Consider the following 24,061-nt stretch of genomic DNA (forward strand, 5'->3'; position numbering starts at 1 on the left):
TGTGTGTGTGAATGGGTGGATGACTGGGTGTGTAAAGCGCTTTGGGGTCCTTAGGGACTAGAAAAGCGCTATACAAATACAGGCCATTTACCATTACACTTTGTCTGTAGTGCTTCTTTGTTATTAGTAAAGAAATTATTTCAATGGAGCTTTTGTTTCTTTTTCTTTTAGTGTGTGTGTGTGTCGTATTTTTACTTACAGTAAATCTGGATACACTGTCTGAAATTTGATATAGGAACGTATGACTCTAATAGATTTTGTGGTACTTAAGCCCCTCATTGCTGGCTCTCCACTCATTTGCTGTGGTTTTCATTTGTAAAAGCCCCTCAGGCGCTGTTGTAGTTGCACCATGGGATTGCTGTGGTACAGTAGATGGAACAACAGTGTCCTCTAATGGCTGAAAGCTAAATTACGTCCATTGAAATAATTAATGGAAAGATAATGTTGTTGTTTTTTGGTAAAGTAAATAAATAAAAGCAAAATAAAAAAGTAGTTTTGGGAGCAAGGCAACATTTTTAAAAACCTCATTTTCAGTCTCAAACAAAACCTACAGGGATGTCGCATCTGTTCAACAGCAGGCACCAACACTGAGGTGTTTGGAGACTCGGAGTCTTGGAAGTTAATTTGTGATGATAAAAAATGCTGAAAGAGGGTCAGAAGCCAAGTTCTATTTAGCTTTTTTAAAATCCAAAATTATCTGGTAATTATATTTAACTGTCTAAGTGGGTATACTTACTGAAGGAGTGAAACTGAAATGTTTACGTTTACATGTAAATGTAAACATTTCAGTTCTTGACCGACTTTTAATAAGTGGAATATTATCAGGGCTAAACTGTGAATCATGATTCCAGAATAGAAATACCCATTCCTCGGAAATCAACCTGCGTGCTCTGCAGAAATGAACTGAATCAGAAACAACAGCTCATACTGAAAATAATGAGATGTTGTTTATGGGAAAAGTTTTGCCAGTAGCCTGCCAATAGATGGCAGTGTGCATTCATGCAATGCATTTATCTTAGACATGAGTGAAAAGTAGAGCAAGTGCAATTTAGCAATAATAATATTAACACAGAGAAAAACATGTAGCATTACACGTATGTAACATGCAACAATGATCTTTAAGTTTAGGCAGAGATATCTGGTATTTCGTGTGTCTGGTTCGCTGGTTTCAGACTGACTACAAAACAAGTAAAGCTTTTTAGAGACTTACGGGGAGTCAAACCCGCCCTCTGAACCTCTCATATCTCTTTGCATGATGCATTATGTAGGTGTGCCGACAGACAGGAACATCAGGCCCAAGCAGCAGCTCTGTGCGCTTCCCCAGCGGCTTGCTCCAGTGTCACAGTTGTTTAACTCCAGTAATGCAGGCCAATTAAGTATGATGTAGAGCTGCCTGCTGGGACCCCCGCACTTTGAGTTCTGGAGACTCCCAGAAGCTCAGGTCAGGAGGCTATAGGCTCTGGACATGAATGATTAATCCTGAAATTGACTTTGTTTTTCTCATCAGAGGCCCCAGTTGCTGGTAATAGTTAGCTGAATAAGACAAGAACAGCTGTTCCAGCCTCATCATCATCTAAATAAAACCTGGAATAAAGGAAAGATCGTACCTATGTGTTACTTCAGTGATGATGAAAGTTAGCTTCAACTTCAAAAGCTGAAAACTTGAGCCTCACTAATTATGAACTCGTATTTGAATGAGAGCAACTTTGAAATATTATCAAAGATATTCATTTATTGAAAAGGAAATAGATAATACAAATGAAACAAAATCGTTTTTTTCACATAATTAATTTCATGAGTCATTGACAGCAAAGAAAAGTAATCTCACAGGAAACTCATTTGGAGTCTTGCTTTCAGACGTTACTCTTATGAGTTTTATGACATGAGTAGTTTTGACACAGAGTGCTTCCAAAAAGTGCTTTCTGCAGAGTAAATACTGTACAGTGCAATGCCAAGTAAACAATACATCACATCTGATCATTCATTGGTAAACATGGTTCATATCAAAGAACATAAATGTTCAAAGTTTCATCAATACAGTACATTTATAGCAGACTTCACAGAGACCAAACCTCCCAGTCTCAAAGTATATCACATTTAATTATCTCCCTTTGGATTTCAACCAACGACTTTTGATTCCCGTTGCTTTTCTTTGCAACTTTCAGTTCTGTTTCTGTGAGTGCAACCTCATCCGCTTTTCTCGCAGTTCGGCTGCCCCCTGCTCTCCTTCAGTTTGTCTCTCTGGCCCTCCGGAGTCTTGGAGTCTCTTCTTAAATCACTAACCACAGCTCGGAGGTTTTTGAACCTGTCCAGCCGAGTGCTCTGGGCTGCCTGAAGTCTGACTTCTGAACCCTGAGTTGCACTTAGGGAGCTGAGAGAGCGCACACCCGCGAGGCCGCGCTCCTTTCCTGCAGGACGGCGTGGTGTGGTCATAGTGCCGAGATCCTCAGGGTGATCCATGTCCCTGATGACCTCACACAGGTAGCGGGCCAAGTCCTGGCTGGAGAAGGACAGGGTTTTCTGGGAGCGGCGGAAGGTCAGAGGGGACGGCAAGGTTTCTGTCTCTGAAGGAGGAATTGCCAGACGTAGAGCAATCGCGGCACTGCCATTTCCATTAGACGTGCCATTTTTGTTGTTGTCCTGGGTGGGCTTAGTCTGCGGGTAAGAGATGATGCTTTGAGGATAACTATATCGGAGTGACTGTGCTGGGCTTGGCTGGAGGGAGCGCTGTAGCTCCACCATGTTAAAGGCATTCTGAGAGACCAACACAGAGAGAAGAAGGGAATGAAAAGAAAGAAGAGAAGAACAGATACGGTTTTCCTCTTGTGTAATCCTTTTTTTGGGAGTTTAAGAGATAATGAAAAACAACACTGGCACACCACATTAATCTGAGCTGTGCAGCTCAGCTAATGCCTCTGCTAGCTAATTAACCCATTCCTAAGACTGAGACAAAGATCCAGCATGTAAGAAGAGATGTTGGCAACAACATGACCATTGATCAGCCAAGTAATTAATTATCTAATTGCAGAAAGAGGAAACTGCTACTACAAGCACTATTAAAACTGAGGCGTTAACAGCTATTGGTATCTACGTTCTTAATTTCTGCTAATTGACTCACAATTCTATACTCCAGGCAATTTGCGGTTCCAAGAAATAGTTTGTGAATTGAGACTAACAAGATTTCTTGACTATGACTCACACGATATAGCTGAATCTTTATCTAGGTCACGATTATACAAAATAATAAACCACAACACTAAAAAAAACAACAGAAAAAACCCCACAATCTGAGGATAAAACACAAATTTTGTGCTCCTCATTTCTAAGAAACAGATAAATTAGTCAAAGCGCAGGCTTGAAAAAAAAAAAGTGAACCTCTGTTCTAATTTCTTCAAATATTCTTTCAAATTTTTGCTGTTAGGTTCTCCAATTAAGAAAATATCACTCAAAAAAATGGGACTGACATGTACAGGTGTTTGCTACAAGAAAAACACTGAATAAGTGCTGCTGCTGGAAGCACACTACAAAGAAAATTACAGCTCTCCAAAAAGACACTGCACCATCTCTCAAGTCTAGAGCTGCACCTGTGCACATAAATGCTCCACAACATTTTTACCATAGTTTTTAAGATAAAAAAATTATTAAAAAAAGCACTGGACACCAACACTGAAACTACGTCCCAGCTGTGAAGTACAGAGGAGGGAACATCCTGTTTGGAAGTGTTATTCCATCGAGCGCCTGAACGGTGAATTAAAAATGATACCAAGATTTCTTTTAAATAGAATGTAGGGGCAGCGGCACACTACCCGAAGCTTAAGTGATGATGGGGGATGATCCAAAGCACACACACAAAATCTAAAACCTAATTATTTAGAAAAGAAGAAAAATCAGGTTTTGGAAAGACTTGATCTTGGACATCACAAAATCACGCATAACATGGTTGTTGCTGTTAAAGGAGAATAAATACTTCCTAAATCCAACTGCTTTATCTTGCAAATGTAGATTTTTATCTCAAAACACCAACAAATATTCTCCATCCAGTGTTGAAGTTTTATTTCTGTTCATATATATTTTAAAATAATATATCTTAATGTTATCAACATAACCCTGGAAATAAGAACTTAAATAAGTTCTCTATGTAAGTTTGGTTGTTATTTACTCTCTGTGTCAGAATGCATTTACGTTTACCTGATCTTGCTCTCCTCCACCTTCCTCGTCGTAGTTGAGCACATTCTCTCGGATGTCCTCCCACTCGCCGTGATGCGCAGACACATGGTACACACCCTCCTTTAGGCCCTTGTGTCTCCTCCAGCAGGAGTAGAGAAACAGGCCCAGCATCAACACTGAGGGGTGCCAGAGAGCAGGTTAACGCAGCAGGGAGCACTGTCACATAATTAGCATGAACTCCTGAGCTGAAAAAGCACGGCTTTGGCTGCATATGTAATCGACAAAGTTAGGAGGTCCTAGGAAATACATGACTGCAGTCAGGATATAATTTAATTACAAATAAATAAGTAACGCAGACTCATAATACATGACTGTAAATACATTTTGCATCACACTGACTTGTCCCGTAAGGCCTGTTAGCTGCACTGACTACAGTTAGGACATACTAATAAAACATACGTGCAAACGGAGGCACCACCTTTCTACCTATATTCCCTTTGATGTTGCCTCTGTTTCCTGTCTTATCAAAGACCGCAGTTCCTCAGAAACCTATTAACTGAATTTGTACTCCTCCCAGCTTAAACTCAAAGCCTCAGTGGCTCGGAAGAACTCTGAGAGGAATGCAGCGGGAGCCGAAAAAGAAAGGTCCTAAAGCATACACATCAATCACAGCTATTGTGTGCTGAATTATACAACATGCTGGACTGACCTTTAAAGTCCATTAATCTCAACCAATATTTTTCTCCCATCTGCCATCCTTCTCTTTCTCTTTTTTCCTTTCTCGCTATCTGTTTTTACTAGTTCGCAACTTGACTCCCCCTTTTTATCTGTGTACGTTTTTTTGGTCTCTATATATTGGCGCTTGCCTCTGTCTTTCCTTTTCCATTCCTCACTCATTAAGTCTCTCAGTGTTCCTGTTTTTCAGTCCCTCTCTGGCCTCTGCCTAGCCTTGGCTTTTATCTCTCACATGAGATGGGATCCATTTCAACTAGAATAGTTTATATGGTGTGAGTCAAGTATCAGTTTAATTGGAAATCTTCTGAGAAATGCGGGGTAATCACATTAGTCTGGATTTTTCAAGTAATTGCTTCGAAAGAGAATAATGCGGCAACGACTCATCGGGGGTCACGCTAAAAGGTACTCACAAACAAAGACAAAAACAAGTCCCGCGAGCTAGTCTCCACCAACTTCTTATTTCTTCTGCTACACTTTTCTGCTTCTGTTCTGCACTCATGTTAGATAGAAAAATAGAGTCTGCAAGCATCCCCCTCCCTCGATCCTCAGCTGAACCTCCTCAGTATGGGGTAGAGGGGAGAGCGGTATTGATCAGCTGACCTGGCTCCTTCACTGTTACGCCAGAGTACCCTTGCAGAAAACATCAGAATTTTGATAAGGCCCGGCACCAACCAGACGGCAGCTTGAGCCCCTCGCCTCGAGAATTACCTGCTCTGAGGTGCTGCCTGCAGGCCCGCGCTCAACCCTCAAAATCACCTGAATTGATATGAAAAGAATCTCTGGAGGGGAGGAGTTCGATACGCAGCGCAGTGGAGCTTAAGAACACTCCCTCCATCACACAAACACACACCCAACTGCTAACAGGTAAACACTGACCACACCGCCCACCCACACACACCGAGGCTGCCTTCCCCCTACACCTGCAGCCACTACTGCCTCAAGTTATATGGGTGTGCGCAGCTAAACTCCAGTGAGATCAATATCACTCAGGGTGGAGAACAACCATCGCACTCATTCATCAATCCATAACACCACTGCTGCCTCTTTGCCCTCTAACCATTACTATGACCAGGGTATTATGATGTTAGCCTCGATCGGACCGTGCATTATGAATGAGTATGGAGTAAACGACAACAGTTAACCCTTTCGCTGTAGCTCCAGTCTGAGGTTAATGAGGGAAAAATGAGCTCCGAGACAGATGAAACATCAGCGGAAGACGAGGGAGAAAAGAAAAGTGACGACCGAGCAGAAGGAAATGAGACAGGTGAGAGATGAGAAGGAGTTGGAAAAAAAATAATTTATTTATAAAAGTTTCAGGGGATGAAAAGGACAGGCACTTTACAAGATCGTTTGGCAGCCAGAGCCCATATGGGTAGCTAATTTCTGCTATTCATCAAGAAACAGAACGTCAGATCTGATGCTGGATTAATGAGGATTGGTCAGACATTGGCTCATCTGGCTCTGTCAATAACACACACTGAACTCACATTCTGTAAGCTTGTGATGGCTTATGTAAAACTTAATAATGAATGATCATTTTAACTTTTAATGCATGTTGAGGCAGAGTAGGAGTCCCCCTTTAATTTAGCACCCAGCTAGTGGTCTCACTTAGTGCAGAGCGTGCTGTATGCGAGTGTGTTATTGTGGTGATGGGGGTCATCATTAAACAACTACATACAGTACAAACAGCTGTTCTCTGACTCAAAAACTGGATTAATTTTGCTTCCACGTTCAGCCAAGACGGCCGATTTCTCTTTTTTCTTCATTATGTTTTAGTGAAAGATTTATTTTAGTTTATAGTGTGTGGTTTTTTAAGGTGCGAAAATGTAATTACGCTCACCAAAGAGTGCTACTCTAATCTGAATTGCATTAAGGAACAGTTTGTAATTCTTGGTGAGGTGAAAAGTTTGAGCCTTGAATATAAATGCCTCCGCTGCAACAGTGGACAAGCTATTTCAAATGGACTTCTTTTAGTTAGCATGCAAGCAACACATGAATTTTCATGATAGATGCCAAGGCCACACTTCATCATCTTTGAATTCATTATCAAATATTGAAGACTGCTTTGTATGTTTCACTCTCGTGTGTCAGAATAACTGATGTCCCAATACTAGCCACATGCCCTGGAGGGAACACGAAGTTAGTTATAGCGGCAGGGACAGTGTATTGAATTGCCCGAGCGTTTTATAAGCCTGTATGTGACAGAAAGACTCATAAATAGCAACGTGGCGCTATAGAGAGAAGTGACTACTGCTACATACACACACGGGCATGTGTTTAGCTTTGTGAGTAGCAGAAACAAACATAGTTCCTTAGTTAGAAACCCTTAAAGTAATGCCGTTAACTCATTCCTTTCCTAAACATTAACCATGAATTAATGCAATCGTCCTTCTTTTTTGACACAATTGGCGAGATATCAATGCATACGCATTTAAAAAGGCCCCGCTGGCAGCAGATGTGGGAAGATATTGAATCTTGATTCTATTAGATCTTAACACAGCTTATGAGACCATCAACCATGCAGCTTTATTAGACTGCTTATACAAGCGGGCCAATGCCATCAGTACTTAACTGCTTCAAGTCTAGAGCTGAAACATTAGTTGAATAATGAATTTGTTGATCAGTTTTGATGGCTGATCAAGCTGTTTCCCCGGTTCATTTTAGCCTCTCTCTCATTCGTCTTTCGACACATCGATAGATGTTCTGTATTTTCAGCTTCTGCCATTTCATAGAGTAAACAATCAGTTTATGATTGACAAAGAAAACAAACACAATGTCTACCAATACTCAAATTATCTTGTGTCTTTTTCACTCTGAATGTTCTTTTGTGCTTCTTTATAGGCTTCATACTAGTCTAGTGATAGAAAGGAATTAAATTATCTGCCATTCTAAACAGACTCACACTTGTACCTTCTTCTGGAGTCAAAAGGTATAGCTTTCATTTCTTGACTGTTGGCTTTCACCTTTAAAACTGATCATCACTGAAGGTTCTGCACCTAAACAAAACGAATGCATATTTTCTGTTTTTAAAAACTAAAAAAAAAAAAAAAAGTAAACCTAATACATGGCTAGGAAAGGTTTTCCATATATGTATTTATACTGCCCCAATTTAATAATGCATGTACTCAGACATCAATCACGAACATGAAAATGTCAGAACGGAGCAGCTCAGTTCTCAACAGGCACAAAGAAAAGCGAGCATCGCCCTCATCTTATGATTATTGATTTTAAGATTCTGCTCCTCACATACAAAGCAGTCAGTGGCTCTTCTCTGGTATACATTTTTAAACTTATGACCCCTCAAATGTCAGAGCGCAACCACAGATCACCAGATGAGTCTTCAAAGGGAAGGTCTTTCAATGAAGGCTCACACACTTCATCACCCAAACCTTGACAAGTCTGTCTTTCTCGTAAAATATTTTCTAAAACCTTACTTTTTACAAAGCAGGATTTTGAGGTTACGTGTTCATTTTTTCTAGTATCAGTGTAATTAAAGTATAATATTGCTCATATTTTGAATCTTTTATACGACATGCATATCTGTAGGGTTAGAGTTAGGTTACCATCCAACCTGTTGTGTGACATTTTTGCCTAATTGATGTAACAAAATTGAAAAACCTATAAAATAAGAATTGCAAGGCCAAAATGCATGTATGTATGAGACTTCATGTGAAAAGTAACAATCTCTAGATTATAAAATTATGTGCAAAATGCACATATTTATTTGCCCAATATACACACTCACTCATCCAACTCAAAATTTTGCTTTAATGTGTAATTCTGTGACTCTAAGCCCAGTTTAAACCTTAAGCCTGAGAGTGATTCTGGAAACTTTGACAGCTTTTAACAGAATTTAAGTATGTTTTTTTTTTTTGCCTAAATCAAACCTTTACTGTTGAATCAACCTCCTAAAGTTTTGCCTGTTGTGTGCGATTCTCATTACAGCTCCACATGCTGTATATTACAGTGAAGTGCACACTTTGGCCATATTAGGGTTGACTTGGGAAAACAGTAATGCACGGAAAAGTATGGGCAGAAATGGATAAAAAAACCCATCAAGGGGTAAAATGAGTGGATGGTGGGATATAAAATAAGATGGAAAGATAAAAAGTAAGGCTGAGAGTGAAATTGACTCCTGAAGTCAGAGAATAACATTGGGAGAGACAGGGAATACAGGTGTGATGAGAAATATAGAAAAACACATAAAGAAACGCCCCTTTTCTCCAAGGAATCTTACAGCTTCCCCATGAATCACAAAATACGACATACAGTGTTTCTCTCCCCGCTTCTCTTCCACTGCAGATATTTGTTTCATGTTTTCACCAACCACCCATGGAGAAATCACATCCTGGCACAACTCAAGAGATCAATAACACTACAAGATATGTGTGTGAATAGATTTCACAGGACCAAACCTGGGTGAAAAACTAATAAAACAGTGGATGTTACAGATAAAACCATAACGTGATGTGATAATTAAAGCGTGACAACAACAAACAGAAATAAAAGAATACAACAAATGAAAAGAAACACCTCAGACAAAAAAAGCGGAACAAAAAACATACAAAAACTGAGCAGAGATGTTGAGTGTTGGGTTACCACAGGTAGAAGAGGACATAGTCGACATAGCTACCTAGAAAGGCCATGACACAGATACTGATGGCGAACATGGAGCTCAGGCTGAGGCTGTTGCTGTCTTCATGGAACATGGCAAGCGTCACCTCGCAGTGCCGGCCCCGGTATCCCTCACTGCAGCGGCACGAGTATCGGGATGGAGAGTGAGCCACGCAGGTGCCGTGGCGACAAGGCCGGCTGGCACAGAGTGTGTAGACGCAAACTTTTCCCAAAGAGCTCTCTTTGGTTATATGGCCTGGGGGGCATCTGCACGGAGAAGACACAGCAGTGTAATGCTGAGACAAGAAACACTTGGGAAGCTGTCAGATAAAAAAAGAGCACTGCACTCCACAGAGTTATGAGACCTAAGCTGACAGTGTAAAAATAATACCCTGAAGAGTTACACCTCTTATATCAGATTCAAAGATATGCTCTTTGAAGGTTACAGTGTCGACTGTAACTGGAGAGGGGGGAAAAAAACAGTAAAAGAAATTGAGAAGCTAAGATTGGCTTTGCAGTAGTGGTTCCTCTGTATATTTGTACAAAATATCCCCTGAATATCATTCACCCCTACCCCCTGCTTCTCTCACTGGTTTGTATCCTGAGGCACTGCAGCAATCACAGAATATGGATGTCAAAGTCCCCACTGGCTGTAAGTTTCAAAATCACAGCCGGGAAATTTAGTCGTCCTGCAGAGTTTAAAGGTGCAGCCGAGGCCCTGACTGTCACTGCTGTTATACACTATTCTCTCACGTTCACACGCTATTAGACACACAGTATAACGGGCATGCTCTTAAAATAGCTGCCATCTGGTGGACGCTTTGACTTCAAGTGTATACATAAAAATGGAGTTTGCACTAGAATAACTCTCTGTGTTATGATTCACTGTCATGGCTTATTAAGGCACTTAACAGAGCCAAGCGAACAAGTGAGCATGTTTGTCATGGTAAGTGTCTAATGTCAAGAATGATCTGAAATTAGCACAGTGTTGGAATGTTTTTAATTGCTTCTTTTCAAAAGTCCACAAAAATCGTTGTATTATTATGTTGACGTAAATGTAATATTTTTTTCTCTGCTTTTTATCTATTGTTATTTTTCTATGTGCTTAAGTGGCGTGTTCCAGTATATTGGAATATATTGATTTTTTTTTAAAATATATATCGCAGTGTACATCACTTTGCAATGATGTTTCTGAAAAGTGCTTCATAAATAAAGTTAGATCTATTCTTAACTTTTTTTATTATTTGGTAGCTTTGATAAATACTTATGTTGTCACATAAAGAACAACCTACGAACAGTGCGATAAACAATAACACATCAAGTACTTATTGTGTAGGAAGCCATGTGTGACCAGGTCAGCTCATGCTGAATGAGCTCGGCAGTCGCAGATGGCTTATGTAGAAGCAGTTAGTGAAGCCGACCGAGGACAATAACAGCACTTGCTGAAACATGTAAAGCCTTTGTCCACTGTGAAAGCCGTCCTGATAACAGAGACCATTTATACAAAAACAAGCCATTCATGTGCGTTGCCACATTACTCTTCATACTTTGCATACAAGACATTACATATGTGACATCACATAAGGTATACTAACTGTGCATGGTATTTCTGCTTAACTTAAAGGGGAGCTCTGTGGCCCTTGGATCGAATGCTGTTCCTCTTGACATTTAGTTAACAAATTGAAATATTTCCTAATCCTGTCATAGATGGCCTCTGGAAGTTTGCTCCTTTAAAACCTGACCACCATACCTTGTTTATAATGAATAGCAAAATGTACATTTAAACAAACTGCACTCATATAGCTCTTTTCTACTAGATCTGAGCACTCAAAGTGCTTTCTTACTATAACCCTCATATACACATTCATATAGGTCGTTACCACCAGAGATTTCAGGTGAAACTACTGTGAGACCTTGTATCATGTGACCCGTTTAGGTCACTTGACACAAGATGTGAGCTCAAGACTTATTTAAGTTGCTTTCTTTTTCAACTACTTGGTCGTCCATAAATGACTGAGAACCTGCGCGATCATGTCAAGACTACATTGTAGGTGGCTGACAGCTTTTTTAATAAGCAGTCACCTCTGTTCAATGATGGCTTTTCGCAGTGGACACAGACGTCTTCTTGCAATCTGTCTTCACGGCCCAAAATGTGAACACTGGCCTCCTTGAAAGAGTGACCTTTGTACTCTGAGTGCAGATGTACAGCCGAATCTTGCGATACAAGACTCATCTGTACTTAGAGGATAATGGTTACAGATGGTTTGAAAGAGGAGTATTTCAAACCTCATGTGATTATACACATGAATAATAGTGGGTCAATGACAACGTTCTAAGGGACAATGCCCACTAGAGTTTAAAAACTAGCGACTCTCCACTAAAACTGAACAAGTCTCTTGGATGAGAGTTGAAATGTCTTAAAAAAAACTTGAAGTCTAATCACCTTCTTTTCAAGCTCTTAAAACAACCATGACCTGGATGACTGAGAACCTACACAGACAAGTGCTTTTTTCTGTGCCCAGATTTTGTCTAACATTCAGACAACGAACCCCAATGGATGGCTACAGGGCAACTTAGGGTTCAGTATCTTGCACAAGGATACTTTATCATGCAGACTATGTCACAGACTGAGGAATGAGGATCCAAATGCAGACTCTAAGGCTGAACAGGTGAATATAAAACTGACCCTTATTTGAGTTTGAAACCAAAGTCCATGAGATGCAAAAATCTAATAGAAAACAAAAGGATCTAAATAGCTCCATGAAACACAAGGCAGTATTAAAAGAAGCAAGAACAGACTGGGCTTATATACACACACACACACTGAGCACACGAAACACAGTCAGGGAACTAAACACGCCTAAACTAAATCAGGGTAATGAGACACAGCTGAAGTAATCCGTGATGGTAAAACAGGTAAAGTCAAACTAAAGAGAAAGCACGAGAGACAAGACGGGAAAACTAAAAACAAGATGGGAGACTACAGAATAAGACACAGGGAACACAGGGGAGCCAGGATAAACTGAAAAACCTATAAAAAATCTATAACCATGAACAGAACCCTGAAAGCTGGCATTTTAATGAGACTATAGAATGTGGCACCAATAACTCATATATCAATACACAAGGAATTCACAACACCATCAACTTGTAATAAAATTTGTAATGTCAGCACTGAGCTTCCAGTCCTATATAACAAACAATATTAAGACTTATACACTTAAACACAACAGTAGTTGCTTGTGCTTTAAAAATGCACGTGTGCTCTGGCTCCCTTAGTTTGTCATGAACCCTGGGGTTGTGTGCCTGAGTTTGAGGTATTGTATTTCGGACTCTTCTGTCTCCTTCTTAGTTTTAGTTCAGGTTTTTTATTCTGTAAATTTGCTGCACCTGCACTCATGGTGTCTCCAGAGGTCCACGCAGACCAAGGGAGGGGAGCAGTGGTGCTTCCTGCAGGCATCTGAAGCACAGCCGACAGAGACCCCCTGTGAAGTGACCACCTGAATCCCCTCTGAAGGCTGCTCCTCATCCAGGGAGATGGAGCGGCCATTAAACCTCAAATCCCGTAAGCAACCTAGTGTAAAAAGGAAAAAGAGAAGGAAGAAGAAAAAAATTGTTTACAAATCCAAAAGAAGCACAAAACCAGTCCTCAGGCAAAATCTTTTATAGACACACATTTACTCTGTGGCAGGGGTTTAAAGTCAAATAAACAGACACACTTGCATTAAGGCACAAAAACATCTGCAAACCAGTGCTCAGACATGCTCTCACACAGGCAAACACATGAACAGCCTCAGGCCAGGTTGTCATCATAGGCTTTTATTTATGGATATTTTCCTCTTTGCTGGCTAGTTTGCTCACAGTTGGAAGCACGAGGTTCAACACATTACTTAAATACACACCAATGCCACTGACTCACTTCTCTCATCTGCTGGAAACCACAGCATCAACACACCAGTACCAGTAAATACCTGTTTGACCACTAAGTCATTCATAAATTATTCATTATCAGATTTTTCTCCACTCGTTTATCTTATTCTTTCAAAGACAGCTGCAGAGCAACCTACCCACAAAGCTCCTGTTATGTCCTGAGGGAAAAGAGTTTCCGAGCATCACCACAGCGGGGTCAATGATGATCTCCCGACTTTGTCCAGGTGAGGCCGTTACCTCTCGCCGTCCTCCGCCTCTGTCAAGTCGCAGGGTGAACTCTCTCCCATATCGGTACAGCTCCAACTCATGCCAGTCTCCATCATCCAGGCGATGGTAAGGCAGTGTGATGTTATAGTCTCCATCTCCAAGGTTGTAGAAAACAGCCAGATGACCCTGAAAAACCTAAAAAGCATAGTAATGCTTAATTTAAGATTCTGATGAGGAAGCAACAAAACTCTGCTACTGGAGACTTTAAGGCTTTTGTCTAAAAAGCTGGTCATTTTTGAGCACTTCTTTATGTTAGTGTAAACTTCAAGAGTGTGACTCAAACTGTGAAATGAGGTGACACAAATACTAACTGGATTCCTGCCGTACTGTGCTGTGTTGATGGGCAAAAACAGATTGTGAGCATAACAATATCATAAGAATTAGGCCAGTTCCCACGATGTGGAAAAGGTTGGGTTGTGAAATTTAACTATCTGGACAAGTAGACTCTCCTTGGTGGACTAGCCAGAAAAATGTCGTGAACGTTTCAGTGGTAAAAATTAATTCAGCAATTTTGCAGCCATGATGCTTTTCAGAGATGCCGTACACATCGCTGCATGGCGGAGGCCAGAATCATCCCGAAGGGAAGGTATACAAGAAACAACAATTATCTTCAGCAGTTAAGGATGAGCGAGCAGAATGGACTCAACCAATGAGCGGCTCCCGCAACTGCAGCTTGTACATGTCCACAGCTTAATTGGAAACAGTGGGGCAAGATAATTCACATTCAGCGCAGCCAGCATTAACTATTGCTCCCTCAGCATGAGTATCTCAAATGTGCCTCACCTACTGGTCAAACACACACACATGCACAAAGTAAAGGCTGACTGTGCGCTCCCTATTGCCTCATCCTGCCCTCAAGTCCGCAACAAAAATGAGCAAAGGACTCAATCGATACTTAAAAGGAGAAAAATCAGATTACACAAACTTTCTGCAGAGCCCCCAGAGATCTACGCAATCACCACTTAGCACAAAATCTTCAAGCAAATGTCTAATGCCTGAACCTTCACATTTCAAATCCCATTCAATAATAAAAATGTCAGAGTTTTAAAGTTTTACTGTTTCGGAGGGGTGTGATGATCTTTGACAGTATTGCGGTTCATGTTTGTTACTGCCCCCCCAAAAAAGCTTCTTTGCAGAGTGCATTAGATAAATGTTTTCTTTAAAGAGCCTCCATACTCCTTGGAGAGGTACATGCTGTTTATACCCAGCTAGCCCCTCGTAACCTTTGTGTGAAAGTGTGGTTATTTATTCAGTGTGCACTCTATTCCATATCTACCCTTAAGAAAAAAGGGCAGAGAGGCAGCCCTTTAAATTAGAGTTTGTTGTCAGAAAACACACCAGGATGGTGCTCAAGTGTTTCTAAGAGCTTTGAGACAACTGGGCTGAAAATGTTTCAGTGTGCCGCTGCAGACAGACATCAGATACTTTATACAGCTCACCAATTCAGCTCCAGAGAGGGTTTCACGGAGAGGCTTCACAGCCCACATACAGTAAAGGCTACAGCATTTTCCTTTTCCTGTCACCGCTGCACGGCGGCAAGGGAAGAGGACAACACTGTTTCTCGTCGTGTAGTGTAAAGACCCAAAGAACAAGATTTGATTCTTTAAACAATGCTGTCGGACAAATAACAAGCATGTTTTCAAAGACAGACCAGTGGTGTGGAAACCATAAAAACGGTGACAGGTTCACTGCAAACAGGTGACCTGTGAGTTCACCAAAAGTGGCAGCCCTAACAGAGATGTTTACTTCCAGGTGCTGTTCACAGTTGGCCTGTCAGTGAGTGAGACAGAAGGCTTTGACAACAAACACTGGCTTCATATCCACTCAGGCAAGAGAGGCATGCTATTATGGAGGTTTGGCAAAGAGAAGCAGACTTGACTCGGTGTGAGCACCTTTCCACCCTTGCCGTGGCACAGCAGCAGCATGTATGCAGTCATCACTTTGAGCTGCCCACTTGAACTAAGCTGTGTTGAAACCCTAAAGCTCAGAGCGAGGGATCTGACCTCTGCCTATTACAGTACACATCGTTGTTCTCTTGCCACCCTAAATTGTGCTTCAAATATTAACCAAAGGCAGAAATAAGCCTGAACAGAAGAGGCATCATTTTTTAAAATAGCAATCTCTCAATAGGAGCATTCTGCCGACTTACTGAAAGGCCTTTTTGAGAACATACATATGTCAATCACCAGCCCCCTCTGTATCCACCCCTATGTCTCAAACCCTGGTATTAATCACTCTTAGTTTGACAAGCATTTTCAGCAATCATTGTCTGGGTCCTAATCATCATTTTAAAGCTCATAAACAAGACAATCATGGCTGTCAAGGTTGAGGGGAGTGACCGGTCATGACTCACCTCTAAACGCAGGTATTCGTTCTGCTCCTGGGAAAGCAGGCTGAGGATAACGCCGGTGGCTGCACGTGTTCGCACCCCAACCTCGACACTAGTCTGTCGCGCCGGTAGGGACCAAAGAAGGTGGAACTGAATGTGGCTCCGGCCGTCAAAGGAGAACTCTCGAGCCACTTGTCAATCAAAAACACACAAAGCTTGTTCAATTAATTCAACTGTCATAAGGGAAATACACGAGGTTATCACAGCAAGAGCATGCTGCTCTGCAAAAACACTTTATGTAAGGCAAGGTTATCTTCCCACAGCAGCAACTTTCCAAATTGGTTTGTACACTTTGCAAAGTTTTAGATGTAAAACTGACTGAAAACGTCACGTATCCGGCATGCGTACCTTGATCGCACTGTGGCCCTGTAAAGCCTTTTTCACACAGGCAGCTTAAAGAGCCCCAGTCCCCATGACAGTGACCCCTCTTGCCACAAGGGGAAAGCTGCTCCAGGCTGGCGCAGTGGTCATCAATGAGAGTGCAGCCTGGCAATGTGTTGGAGGATTCAGCAGGGGAACCAAGGTCATATAGCTGAATGTAAGAATAAGAGGAGAAAAATGTGAAGATAGTGAAAATACAGCAACGTTGGAGGTATCTGTCCTTGTAGTTCTAGTGGATGGGATGAAAAGAAACATGACTGCAAAGAACTTTGTGTTATTACCATAAATGAATGAAGGATACTATAGCTTTACATTTGATTTGTTAATTGTTTAATAATGTTAGGTTTTGTATTGTTGATTAGAAATATTTAACCATATATGCTTAGAGGTGTATAATCAATTGTGTAGTGATAGGACTGTGATCTTTAACAGGCTGCAAAGGCTTGGTGTGTATTCCACACTAGAATGCACACCCACATCCTGGGAGCACGAGAGAGGTCGTACCTTCTCTTATTGTTTTATGGTAGGATTAACGTAGCTACGTCTGTTCTAGTCTAAGTGCTTTTTGTTTAGATGAACTGTTGGATTTTCCAGACCAGCAGGTTAAGGGAAGTCGTTTATGGGGTCACACTCTGACCCCACACACACACACAGTATTCTTTGTTCACATGTATACCTATGTAAGATGCTATATGTTAATGACCCTATGCATATTCATGTAACCACAATAAAAGGAGTGCTATGGGGAGCCTGGCTGAGAGTCTGATGGAGGTCAAGTGGTGGGACGGCACTTGGCTCTAGGCAGGTCTCCCTCATGCATGAGTAAACCAGAGAACTTTGGTGCCTTGTGTCTTGCTTTGCTGTGTAATTATATTGTCTTCAACGTTCCAGCGAATAGGTTCAAGCTACAAACCTATCAAATAATATCTTAAATCTTAGCTTTCTTAAAAGTGTTAGTTTTTACACTAATGGTTAGCAAGAGCTACAAATATAATCAGAGGTACTATGCAACACATAAATGCTGTAGAACTGTTGCTAAAGCACAGAAAATCCTGAATCATGTCACACTGATCAATAAAAGATGTACTTGACACCTGGATTTAGGTGGCAGGCACGGTGTCTTATTTCTGCAGACAAAAGCGTTGGCTGCATTAAAATGAAGGCGCTGCACTTTCAGCGGCAAATGAAAGGGTGTAAATTCTTTCAGTATAAAAGTGGTTACAGTCACGGGTTAGTGTTGTCATTACTGTAGTAGCAGCTGTTATCTGTACTGATTCCATGTACTTCTGGTAACAATTCAAAAGTGCTTCCAATACAGTATTAAATACTGCACAGCATGGGGAAGTATGGTGGCACTGTGGTTAGCACTACTGCCTTACAACAAGAAGGTCCCAAGTTCAATTCCACCATCAGGTGTGTAGTTTGCATGTTCTCCCTGTGTTTGTGTAGGTTCACTCCGGTTGCTCTAGCCTCCAAAGAAATAGCAGTTAGTGGGGATAGGTTACTCTAAAATCGCCCGTAGTAATAAATGTTACTTTGCACATTATTACTTTATAGTTTGCAAACTATTCGTTTACTAATTAAGCAATGCAGCATGTGTGTAAGGCAAATACATTTAGATGAACTATCATCTAATACATGATAAAGCATTACAGAGTATAATACTGATAACATTCTTGATCATTACTGGTACATTTACATTTTAAAGACAGAGACACCAGAAGAAAAAGGGATAAGTAACCAACATCAACATTCATAAGGTTTCCCCGCACTACCTTGAGGTCACATTTACATTCTTATTGAAGTGGAGACCTCCATCACCTACACGGCCTGTCATCCGAACAGGTAAACAATAAGAGGTACAGTGCAGTAGTCTATTCACCCATCTACCCAACCAGCTTTATAAAAAGGCTTCATGGTAATGCATATGTGGTAATCTTGACCTGCTCCAGACTTTACCTTGCTGTCCACACGCAGGTTCCTTATACATCCAGTATAGTGTTTGTGCTGTAGCTGGGGATATTCATATGACATGTTCTCATTGATCCCTCCGAGCTGCAGAACATGACTTCCATTGAAATACCTGAAACGCATGCAGAACAAAAACTGAAGAAATCGAGCAGAAGAAAAGGAACCAGGCACAGTACGTTCTCAAGGCTACAATTAAAAACACAGCTCTCAATATAACGAAGGACACAGCAGTCAAACCAATGCATACACAGCACATTGGCCTTTCATGGTAGAGATTCACAGATGATTCTGAATCTTTCTGAGGCTTTCATCACCTTTACATCTTTAGACAACAAATTGTTCCTTTTCTATTATTTTTAAAATATGCATGATGGGTCAATTACATTTGCCTGAAACAACCAACTAATATGCTAACTAATATTCTATAATACTGGTGGTATTTTCAAAACGAGATGTACAAAGTGATCATTTTAGCTTGTTAACCTGGTATCTGACCTGCAAATGTCGTAACTATTAATGTTCCCTATACAAGTCACAACACACACAGTTAAATGCTTCTTAAAGGTTCACAAAATTTAGAGGTTATTACCAGCAATAGCAGCAGTATAGCTCTGATGTGCATTGTTAACTTCAGAAGCTCACAGCTTAATTACACAACATAATAATGAGCACAGTGGCAAGCCAAGGCCGCGATAGGGGGGAGGGGACAAATGTATAGCTGTGACAAAGCGAGCGCCACTATTAACAGAAACATAGTGAAAGATTAGTTTGGCATTTTAAGGATTATATCTGAGGCTTTTATCAACAGCTCCCCTCCTCCAGAGAGGCCTGCTTGGTACACAGAGAAATTGAACGCTCTGAACTCAGACTAGTCTGAGTCACTATCTGATCTCATTTACAAATAATGCTCGTGCATAAACACAATTTCTGATATTATTTATGCAGCATGAAGACTAAAGGTTTTGCATGACTGCAGCATCACATACCAGACATAAACGTATTGTTTTAATGTTTTATTTATTTTGCAGAAATAGAGAAAAAACAGACTGTAAATGAAGTTTTTAAATTGTTGCATAAATGCAATTAGTCTGATTTCCAAGTGATGTGTGTCCAATGGGCACAGACCAAAATGCCTCAGGATACAATCTGATAGACATAAAACTAATCAGAGCAATGAAACATGATGGAAAAATGTAAACAGACTGCAGCATGCAGAAATGCCAGTCGTGAGAGCAATTACTGCCAGCTTGGACAAAGCCGGTTGGAATTCTGCTTGAATGTGACGGGAGCTAGACTCATTCTTCCTGAGTAAATGAAACATGAGCTGCCCGATTTGTCATTTTTCCTGCTAAGATATTGAATCTGAAACATTTAACTGAGTATGAATAGAAAATAAATCAGCAGCAATTTTGATTTTGATAGCAATGGTTTAAATTATTTATTTATTATTTTTATTATTAGTCAAAGCAAAGGATGTATTACAAATGGCACTTTCATAGTAAACTAAGAATCCAACATTAAAATGCTATGAGTTTGCCGGCAAGCAAAGATCAGCCTTTATCTACTAAAGCTGGTCTCTGGTTTCCAATAAGACATTTCCAAGCAGTGTTGACATGATGTACAAACATCCTTATCATTTCAGTCACCTCCCAAACAATGTCAATAGAAGCTTGGTTTTGGTGGAGACATCTTCCTGTTAAAAGGTAGTTTTTCCTCCCTACTGTCACCAAGTACTGGCTCATAGGACAATGTCTCATTGCTTTTTTTAAATAAGGTCCTTAACTTACAGCATTAAGCATCTTGAGCTGCCTGCTGTTGTGATTTGGCACGGCATAAAAAACCCTCTATCAACAATTGTGTGCATTTTTTGATTTTTTTAATAGTATTGTAAACTACTGCTGCTGTTGCTAGAGAACTATTTAGTCCTGTGGAAACACTGGGCATTTAGACACCGTCCCATGGGTCAGGCAGAGTTTTGGGTTTAAGACCAGCAAACAGAATGAATAATTAGCATTTAGGCAAATTTCCCCTGAGAAATTACAATGCCCAACTGTTAAACAAGTTAAACAAGTGCAGCTATTGTATTTTTCTGTGTGTGCACTTGTGTGTACGGTAAATTATAACAGATTAATTGATTATCTCATTATTTATCAGTGGTGTCTTATTAAAACTGGCTCCCTTCAAAATTCAAAGGAACCACTTGATTTGTTATAATGTGCAGCATTGGTCACACTTTCTTTATTTAAATATTGATCTTACTTTCCCCTGTTGGGTGTGACTCCTCGGATTTCACAGGATGAGCGGTCCTCTGTCATTGCCCACGAGTCTACGCCTTCTGTCTCCATGACAATTGCAGTGGAACATCGATCCAGAGTAAAGCGCACTTCCTTTAAATTGGGCAAGAGTGAAGAGAGAGGTCATCTCTAATTTATGTGTAGATGTGTGAGTGTACTGCTGCCTGGCACTCTCTTAAAACTGTGGTGTATATCGTTAGCTTCATAGCATAAGTGCCTAAGTCATTTTTTTGTGTTTTCGTAGGCAGACGGACAGGATGATGCAGCAGTGGTAGGGGAGTAAAGTTAGGCAAAAATCTCAATTTGACCAAAAAATGACTTAGGCACTTATGCTATGAAGCTAACGATATGTATTATAATCTGATGTCTTCTGCGTACTCAGGAAGAAAATGGGGAATACATGCAGAGGGATTTGGCTTGAATGTGCATGTCTTACTTTACTGTTGCTCCTCACATCGAGGCGATGCCAGCGTCTATCAGCCACCCCGACATTATTTGTTAACTGGAGCACCAAGGTCCCAGAACCATGGTTAATTTTCAGGCTAGGCGTCCCTCCAATCAGCTCTGAGGAAGATAATGATGAGCATTTACATCAACTAGTCTAAAAATCAGCATAAAACTAAAAAAAAAATGCAGAATATTACATTTTAAAAATCTAAAGGCGGAGTGAATAAAAAACTGTGATGAAATGCATCACAAACAAACAAAACAGGCAGAAAAAAATGCAAGATGCAAATAACCAGTTTGTGTAGACACAGGAAAAACCCAAGGGATGTATGAAAGCATCTCACTTCAAAACAAAAACACAGTGTGAACCAAAAAGGAGGGTGACGATACAGTAACAAAGCCGAGCTGTACAACGGAATCAAAATTGCACCAGAAACAAATAGCTTTAAAATAAGTTGTCAAATTGTAAACAAAAGCAGCTTAATAGTCAGTTTCCCTGAGTTACTATTCCCAATGAGCTCTGTGCAAGATTTCTGAAATTAGAAATAATTTTTTTTAAATGGTGACACTCACAAATGACACTGAATTCACCTACATATTCACCTAAAATCTGAGAGTTAAATATCTGAAAACCTGAATAAAATATATATGCATGGCTCGATATCAGCAGTGGTAAATTAGAAAGCATGTTTTCTGTAATTTCCCTGAATCAACCCCTTTGAGTAAAATACAAAATTATGGGTTGAGGGAATAGTCATTTGAAACTGTATGCATGTGAGTGCGTGTATCACAGCACAAATATTTATACCATGATGGCGACAGCACTGTAATCCAAAAATACAATTCAGACTGGTTTCTATGGATCTATATCTACTTGAGGAAACTTAATTTATCTGCACAATTACAGCACATAATTTTAATTACATTAACAATAACATGAATCGCTGTAGTAACATCATTTCAGTTTCATTACCATGATTCTTATGATACTGAATCACTTTGTCTAGATGCTGCATAGTGTAACTATAAAGCTTTATGCATAGCTGTCCCAATGCAAAATAACCTATTCACTTTGATGAAATATTTACTGCTGTCCTTCACCTGGCAGATTGAGTTTTGAGCCTCTGTGTCAGCAAGAATAAACCCCACTGATGTGTCCTTGAGTGAGACACTGAAAGTCTATAAGCCTGTTCTAAAGCTGAGCCGCCACTCTGACGCAGGGGGTAAGCAAAACAGAATTCTTTATGGCAGACGGCAAACTATTACATACACATTAAACAGTGAAACGGGGTTTCCTGCATAGTACCACATTAACGGTATAACTCAGTCAAGTGAGTGCTCCTATCTCTCAGTGGTGCACTAATGAACGAAATTTGCCTCGTATATCTGATTAGCTACCACCCAGTAATTAAACACACAAAATTAAGTCGCAGGTTTGAGTGCAGTAACGGCCCAGAGGCCCCTTGGCACACATCTAATTATACAGACTCTTTCTTTACCTATGGCCATGTAGTCTTCACTGTCCCCAGGCATAAGAGTGGCCATCGGGCCGGCATACAGTAGCAGTCCGTCATCTTCCTCAGTCATAAACTCCAGTGAAAGATGGCTATCAAAGCAAGGCCTTATGGGGGGAAACCAGGCATAGCCGTTGCCAAGGAAACTAACTCTCATCTGCTGACAGTCTGGCCCCTCAAGCTGTGGGGGGCACTGGCACCTGTAGCACCAAGGAGAAAAACAGTGTGGAAAATCAAGGGAAAACAAGGGGAAAGAAACAATCAGTGTCATTCAGTTTTGAGTTCGGAGAAATCTTCACGCTGTCCAATCTCTGGATAAGTGCATGGCGACTTTTCTCCGGCATACGTGACAGCTTTGTTGATTCCCGCAGACAGAGGTTTGACTTTGCTCTAACATGCTGGCTGTCAACAGACAGCTGGGAAAGCACTTTTTCAAATTGCATGCATTAGCCACGAAGCCCCAAATGTTCAACTCCACATTAAATCAATTAGCTATGAACACAACATTACTCTGATCTATTCTTTATCTATCACAGCTGTCTGAGCTGAACCCTCTGGAGGGAGTTCCTGCTCAGCACATCACATTTCCTTTGTTGGAAGATAATTATTTCCATTTCTCTCACTTTTCTATGTGTTGAAGCACCACAGATTTTCTCTTAAGGTATTACACACTGGCTGATAACTGTGCAAATGCTTCATCTTGTAGTTATCCACTTTGATTAGGACTTGAGTGGACTGGAAACCGGAAATTAAATGTGTTTTATGATTTTGCTGACTCTGTTTGTGAGACCACAGTGTTAAACATAAATAATCATACATAAATGCCATACAAAGATACACGTAGTAAAGAAAAACAGCTTATTTTTGATGGTGGGGATTGAGGGGACCAGTTGATCTCATCCTGTCCTCTCCACTGCAGGCATGTGAGACAAGCTGGCTTTGCTGATAATGTCAAAGCCATCTATTTTCATGCGGTGTCTGAGGAAAGCTGTGTGTACTGAGACTGTTAAGGGATGTTTCTCCCATTGCTGTTTATTCTGCAGAGGGGCAACACATGTCAGGAATACTGATCCATATGCAGCAAAAGGGGCGGCTTAGGCAGAGTGTAGCCTTATGCATACATATGCACACGCAAAGCACAGTGCACCTCGAGAGTCGTGCCGGTCCAAATCAGGAGGTGCATGGCATGTTTTTCTTACTTCTGACTGACAATATCTGATCAGCTGCTGTCTGAGGTTTCCTGTTAAGCTCCTTTGACAGAGAATAGAAGCAGAAATTGGATTCTTTACGGCTGGACTGCATTCACAGGAGCTCATATATGACACATACAGGGAGATACTCTTCTTACAGAA

The 24,061-nt window shown here is 40.7% G+C and overlaps 1 protein-coding gene across 1 annotated transcript in view; it reads right to left on the minus strand.

Annotated features, from left to right (window-relative positions):
• Positions 1–674: 674 nt before the first annotated feature.
• Positions 675–24,061, minus strand: part of LOC102289919 (neural-cadherin) — a 107,844-nt gene continuing 84,457 nt past the window's right edge. The window contains exons 23-33 of the mRNA XM_005930317.3: positions 22,695–22,909; positions 21,185–21,312; positions 20,714–20,841; positions 18,443–18,566; positions 16,451–16,634; positions 16,067–16,233; positions 13,584–13,848; positions 12,907–13,090; positions 9,536–9,783; positions 4,189–4,343; positions 675–2,754 (exon numbers count right to left, since the gene is read on the minus strand). Of these exons, the coding sequence (XP_005930379.1) occupies positions 2,188–2,754; positions 4,189–4,343; positions 9,536–9,783; positions 12,907–13,090; positions 13,584–13,848; positions 16,067–16,233; positions 16,451–16,634; positions 18,443–18,566; positions 20,714–20,841; positions 21,185–21,312; positions 22,695–22,909 (2,365 nt within the window). The 3' untranslated portion in view covers positions 675–2,187. The remainder of the gene's footprint in view (positions 2,755–4,188; positions 4,344–9,535; positions 9,784–12,906; positions 13,091–13,583; positions 13,849–16,066; positions 16,234–16,450; positions 16,635–18,442; positions 18,567–20,713; positions 20,842–21,184; positions 21,313–22,694; positions 22,910–24,061) is intronic.

The sequence above is a fragment of the Haplochromis burtoni genome, unplaced genomic scaffold (assembly GCF_018398535.1).
Source record: "Haplochromis burtoni strain Fernald_Lab_line unplaced genomic scaffold, NCSU_Asbu1 Contig_127, whole genome shotgun sequence".
NCBI classification, from domain to species: Eukaryota; Metazoa; Chordata; class Actinopteri; order Cichliformes; family Cichlidae; genus Haplochromis; species Haplochromis burtoni.